Raw genomic sequence first — 6,788 nt, forward strand, 5'->3', positions numbered from 1 at the left:
ACACTAATGGAATGAAAACATAAAAACAATTCGAATCGTGTTCCATGCGCCACAAAAAAATAAATTTTTGAGGAAATTTAAATTTGCCTGTTGAAAAGCCCATTGTCTCTCAAACCACACTTGCTAACTCGTTTGTATTGTTTGTTTGCTCAAATATAGAGAATTTTAATGAACTTAGAATAGAACTCACTTTCTACTCCACTGTGTGGTAGCTGGACAAATGAGAGTGGGCTGAAATTACCATCAAACCAACACAGGCAAAAAAAGAGATACAATAAGAGTTTATATCACTCTATTCAAATATCTGAAAATACAAGAAATAATTGGACCAGCAAACTAAGATTTCTGGTATAGTTAGTTTTTTTTTTTTATTAATTTGTTTTAAATACAAATATAAAAATTAATTCCTTATAGGAAAGAAAAGGTGTATTAAGATAGTGAAAACTAAGTTGAATTTTAATTAGTGCCAACAACTCTGGATAAAAGAAAGAATCAAGCAAAGTACAAGAAAAGGTGGTGAGTCTGTTAAATTATCGTAGTATAGGAATTTACTTAATGTTATTTTTTATTTATAATAGATTGATTTCCGGCGGCCCTAATTAAAACCTACAAAAAATTTAAATCAAAGGAAATTTAAAAACTGAAATTAAAGTAAATTTAAAAAATTGAAACCAAAGGAAATTTAAAAATTGAAATAAAATGAAATTTAAAAATAAAAATAAAGAAGGAAAAATTCAATTTCAAAATTAAAAAAAAAAAATAGAAAGAAAAAAAATTTAAACGTACCACCGAAAAAAAACTAGTTTAAAAATACCTGGAGTTCCTACTAGAAAGCAAAATAGCGATAGCGGAAATAGCTACCCATAATAGATACGCTTGAATATCCATATATTATATATATCCATACCATACATACATACATAGATTTGCCCTGTGGATCTTTTTGTGTTTGTGATTTTCCTATATTTAAGTTTTTTTCAATCTTCTTCAATTTCTAGTTTTTATTTAGTAGGCACTTTTTTTCTTATTTTGTTCAACACAAAAAAAAATACTGTCGAAGCCGAACGTCATGCGCTTCGAATAATAAAAAAAAAAAACAAGGTGCAAAAAGGGTCAAAATTTAAAAATAGTTGTTAAAACGTTTGTTGTGCTCATGGGAATAATCTGATACACTATCGATTCCAATTCCATCAACGAAAAATGATAAGCAGAACGAATTTCGTTAATTTTTACTATGACCATTTTCTATATAAAATCTATAGTATTATCATTGAGCAATTTTTGTTTTTGTTTCCGTTCGCCGTAGCCTTATGGTGGCCATAGAGGAAATATATAATAATAGATTTCCTCTATGATGGTGGCATTGGAAGTTTTTTAAATAAAGTATATATAAAGCAGCCAATAGATGCGGCCCCGTTAAAACCAACGGTATTTGTACTACAGGTTTTATATACAAAAATGACAAGAATATCGTACTCGTTTTTAATTCAGTATAGCCTCATAATAAATAATTGTTTATCAAAATGTCCACTGGTTTAATATAAGTCTTAAAAAATCTTCATTCTTGATTTAATTATACGATCAGGAATACATTTATTTAATTTTTCTACTCCGAAAAGAAATAACAAACATATGTATCTATTGTGAATATATAGATATTTGATGGCTGAATGCATTCATCCTGATTGTCATTGAAAAATATAATTTTGAAAATTATAATTTTCATCTGTCAAAACCCAAAACAGAATACGAGGATATAAAGCAAGGAAAAGAAAATTATTAAAAAAAGACACCAAAAGAGAAGACATAAATTTCTAATATTTTTTTTAGTTTTAGTAATATCACAAAATAATACATTTTAAGAAAATATTAAGTTCAAACATCAATACTACTTATTCTATATCACACAAATAGAACTACATAAATATGGTTGATATCGAAGAACTGCCCGACGAAATTATTGAATTCATTTTCACTTACCTGCCGCCCTACGCCGATCTTCAAGGATGCCGTTTAGTATGCAAACGATGGAATTCTATCGTAAAAAGTAAGTTTCAAAAAATTCACAAATAAAATTTCTCCAATTAGTGTGAACTAAAACAGTTTGATTTATAAAACTATACAAGAGAGTTTCCACACTCTTGTTTGTAAAAACATTTTCTTACCTACTGACTTGACTTTATTAGAATAAAGCAGATGCCAAAGCCCCGGGATATGTTCCAGTGTAATGATGGGCTTATTGTTTATGAATTGCATTTTATTAACTTAATTTTTTGAATTAAATGTTTACATTTCGAAAACTAGTTATTTCTGATATTTTCCTAAGTAACCACGAAAAGATTTCATAGATAAAGTGCATTTTAGGTATTATTATTAATAGAAATATCACATCAGAACTGTTAATTTAGCTTTGCCCTAAAAATGTTTTGTGACATTTTTAACATTTATGTACCAGCAAATTTTGTCAATAATATTCGGTGTTCTAGTTGTGAAATTTTGTTGGATTCAAGATCTGCATTTCGTTATTTACTAAATTGTATCCCCATTGCATTAACTTTCATATTCACTTCTTTGTGTTTTTTAAAATTGCCACTGAATCAGAATAATATAATTTTTGTTTCATCATTTTTTATATTTTTTGCAGATGTTATACGCCGTTCCAAAATGAATTTACAAAAAGGCTTAAACGACTTTCGTCTTTGCTGGGAGATGTATCGACCGAAAGAAGAAATCTCAACAATAGCTGGAAGATTCTCGCATTCAGCTGTCCTGCACGAAAATTCAATGTTTATATTTGGTGGTGGTTCCTCGTCTGACACAACATTCAATGATTTATGGAGATTTGATTTGTCGCATACAAAATGGGAGCGTCCAATATCATTAGGCACCTATCCGTCTCCTAAAGGCTCTGCTTCAATGGTCTGCTACCAAAATCAATTAATTTTATTTGGTGGATGGAGATATCCGTCACTCCATCCACCATATCAGCCCTGGTGTTTATTCGATGAGTTGCACGTTTATGATCTTGAAATGAACCGTTGGATTCACGTTCGCGCACAACTTCCCACACCGCCACCAATGGCCGGGCACTCAGCAAGTGTCCATCGCCATAGAATGGTTGTTTTTGGGGGTTATCAGATATCTGAAGGCGTTAATAACAATTCTAACGATACCTGGTGCCTAAATATGAACTCGTTTACTTGGTCAATACCGAAAATTGTGGGTAATACAAAGCCACCCCCGCGGTATGGGCAGTTTCAAGTTAACTTGGATGAGGATCATCTTCTGATTGTTGGTGGCTGTGGCGGACCCAACAGTATATACACAGATGCATGGGTATTGGACATGTCGAAAGAGCAATGGCAATGGAAATCTATTCCAGTGAAAAATAAAAAATGGGGGGCCTCACACATGTGGTGTAATCCCGCTTGTAAGGTAGACTCTAAGTTAGTGGTGTTGGGACCAACGCCAAATTTGCCAACAGATTTTCAAATGATGAAGCAGACAAGATCCCCTGCGGCGATGAGAGGCCCTGGACAATTTCCTGAAGTAAGAGGTGGCGGCGGCGGTGGAATAAATCATTTAGATAATTTTAGGGTAGTGGATGATGTACGTTTAAATCGACGAGGCATTGGTATGAACAATAACTATCAGAACAACAATAATAACATACTACCGAGAATGCATGCACCGCCCGTTCCTGAGGAGAGAAACTATAACCGACCACAATTACGAGGTAATAGAAATGACAATGATGCTGCTCCGGCACCACCTGCTCCAATTGTGGCTCATGACAAAAATCATAAAGATATCGAGACCGCAAACCGCTTGCAAAGAAATTTAGCTCTTCGATGTCGAGATCACGAACCTCGTTTACCGAAACGTTTTGACGAATTGCATGAGGTAGGTAAAATCATAATAAACTTTAAAACGTGTACTGCATTATTACCATTAATACCATTTTTATGTTCAGGATCCTTTTCGCATGGCTGCATTTAACGTACAAAGTCGTGCGCGTAGTCTATCAAAAGATCATCATGAACGCATTCGACGAATGGAGGAAAAAATGAATGCCATACGAAACTCTAGAAGAGCGTTAGTTGCCGAGCAAAAAATAAAGGAACCTTCACCAAAGCGCGTTAAACGAAATGTTCTTTCACTTTTTGTGTGCGATCTCAAAAATGCCCTATCCGAAACTGATCCGTTCTTACAATGGATTGAATATAAAAACTATGGCATTATTCCTGGTGCTCCAGAACGTTTAATACTGTCTTCAATGGTGGCAGGAAATGGTGAATTAATACTTTTCGGAGGAGTGCATAAGGAAACCTTATCAGAAATAACTCACTCCGTTTCAAACTCTGTCCATTTTTTGAGTGCTCCTAGGGATATTGTTTAGTTTATATTTATGCTAAGTTTTTTTTCACGATAGAAATATTTAAATTGACAGAGAGAATGTTATTCAATTTTAATCGAATATAAAAATAACAATTTAAAAAATGTTCCTTCAACTTAATTAATACAAAACTGCAAAAGCGAATTTCTAGCATCTGAGACGGTTAATATTTATATAAGTAAATATATAAACAATAATTATTAAAGCTCCCTCTTTTCAAAATACACAAACTAAACTAAACTTATTTTTTTATTATATTAATAGAATCGTATGTAAATTCCTGTAAAATGTAACTACTGAGTGTACAGTAGCAAAAATCCTAATGTAAAATGTTGATTAGTATTACTCTGAATAATTCAACGCATATTTATTTATGTAATGGTTTGTAGAACAACAAATTTATTTTTTGCTTCGGGTGGTGAAAAATTGATTGGTTGGTACTTTAAAAAAAATTTCAAATGTTTATCCTTTATTTAACATCAAACTTTGGTAAAACTTAAGTAAACAAAAATTGCTTTTCGGCATTCAAAGTATTTAAAAATATTCCAAACTTGTTCCGTGTAATGGAATTTACTTGTTAAAAATAATTTATTAGATTTATTTTTAAAGATGCCAAACAATCATTTTTTTACTCGAATTTCAAATAAAATACAAAGTTTATTGTCTAACTCACCGTAATATTCATAAATATATATTTATATTATAATATGTTTAGATTTTATGTGAATTTTGCCTTTTTGAATTGTATTGCTTTATAAAAAGTAATGTTATAAAATATAAAAATAGCATAACAGATAATTATCTTTTGTTCAGTACTGTACTTACAAATATTAAAATTAAATTAATTTTATCTTCTTTATTAATGGACCATTGGAGGTAAAAACAAAAAATTAAAATATGCTAGACACTTTTGAATTGTGATAATCTAATGGCACAAGCGTTTTTATTTTGATTCTTCTTTTTCAGACAAAAATTTTGTATTAATTCGGTTAGAATAATTTTTCTGAAATGATTATCTCACTAAATTACTCGATCTATTAGACAAACTTTTGGATATAGAATTTTGATTTCGTGGGACGTAGCAGGAAGACATGTGGAGTTACTCTCAAAAATTAAAATACTTATAAAATCTTCAAATATTTGACACGAAATTAAGAGTACTTTTGGAGATTAATCTAAGAAAAAATGTAAGAGTGCGGTGAAATTGGAAGATTAATATTTTGTAGGGCCACCTTAGTTACTAGAGTACTTAAAAATCTTGACATACACAAATCCGCTGGACCGGATAGTATCCCCGCTATTGTTCTGAAGAGATGTTCTTCAACGCTGGCAAAACCACTGCGTAATCTTTTTCTTCTGTCCTATTCTACAGGTCTCTTTCCGAGTGGATGGAAAACTGCATTTGTCCAGGGTGTTTCTAACTTCTTTCCAAGGTCATGGAAACGCTTTCAACTTAAGAAATATCTTAATGACCGGCAGTATGACTTTCGTTGCAATAGATCCACTAGTGATCTCATGGTTTATCTCACCGAACAGTGGAACAAATCTTTACATCGTTTTGGAGAAAGTAAGATCATTGCACTTGATATTTCAAAGGCATTTCATGGAGTTTGGCACCAAGCTCTCTTTTCAAAAATGTATGCATTTGGTATTGATGAATCCCTTCTTCGTTGGGTTAGAAATTACCTTTCGGATCGTTGAATTCAAGTAGTATTGGACGGGTTCAAATCTGATATTCACAAAATAAACGCTGGTGTGCCCCAGGGCTTCGTTTTGTCTCCGACACTTTTCCTTATTTTTATAAATGATCTTTTGCCTGAATCACCTAATCCACTTAATTGTTTCGCTGATGACATTATCCTCAACTTCTCATATTCGTTTTTATATTCGCATCCTTGTGCTACGGATGTGGACTACCAACGGCAGCGTATGATAAGCTCATTAAATTCTGATCTTGACAGCATTGTTGAATGGGGATTCAAAAACCGTGTAGAATTTAATGCTTCGAAAACTCAATGCTGTCTTCTGTAACAAAAGCGTAACCCTCCCCCAGTGAGAGGAGACTGAACAGCTTTCAGTCATAGGTATGTGCATTACAAACCACTTGTTGTGGAGTGATCACATATTTGACATCGCCAAAAATGCTGCTAAGTGTTTAGGTTTTCTACGAAGATGCAAGAAGTTTTTTACCCCTTCTGATCTGGCTACAATCTATTAAGCTTATTCGTCCGAAACTCGAGTACAATTCCCATATCTGGGCAGGTGCTCCAATAACACATTTAAATCTCTTGGACAAAATTCAAAAAAGAGCACTAAAATTGATAGGTGATCGTCGTTTAACTGAAACTTTTGTATCTCTTGAGCAAGGCCCTAAGGTTTCATGTTTGTCATT

The 6,788-nt window shown here is 32.5% G+C and overlaps 1 protein-coding gene across 1 annotated transcript; it reads left to right on the top strand.

Annotated features, from left to right (window-relative positions):
* Nucleotides 1-1,725: 1,725 nt before the first annotated feature.
* On the top strand, nt 1,726-5,117 carry LOC129951487 (F-box only protein 42). Its single transcript, XM_056063655.1, has 3 exons — nt 1,726-2,047; nt 2,645-3,903; nt 3,974-5,117. Exons 1-3 carry the CDS (start codon nt 1,927-1,929, stop codon nt 4,397-4,399), a joined length of 1,806 nt encoding a protein of 601 aa, XP_055919630.1. The 5' UTR covers nt 1,726-1,926; the 3' UTR covers nt 4,400-5,117.
* Nucleotides 5,118-6,788: the final 1,671 nt, after the last annotated feature.

This window comes from Eupeodes corollae, chromosome 3, assembly GCF_945859685.1.
Source record: "Eupeodes corollae chromosome 3, idEupCoro1.1, whole genome shotgun sequence".
Lineage (NCBI taxonomy): Eukaryota > Metazoa > Arthropoda > Insecta > Diptera > Syrphidae > Eupeodes > Eupeodes corollae.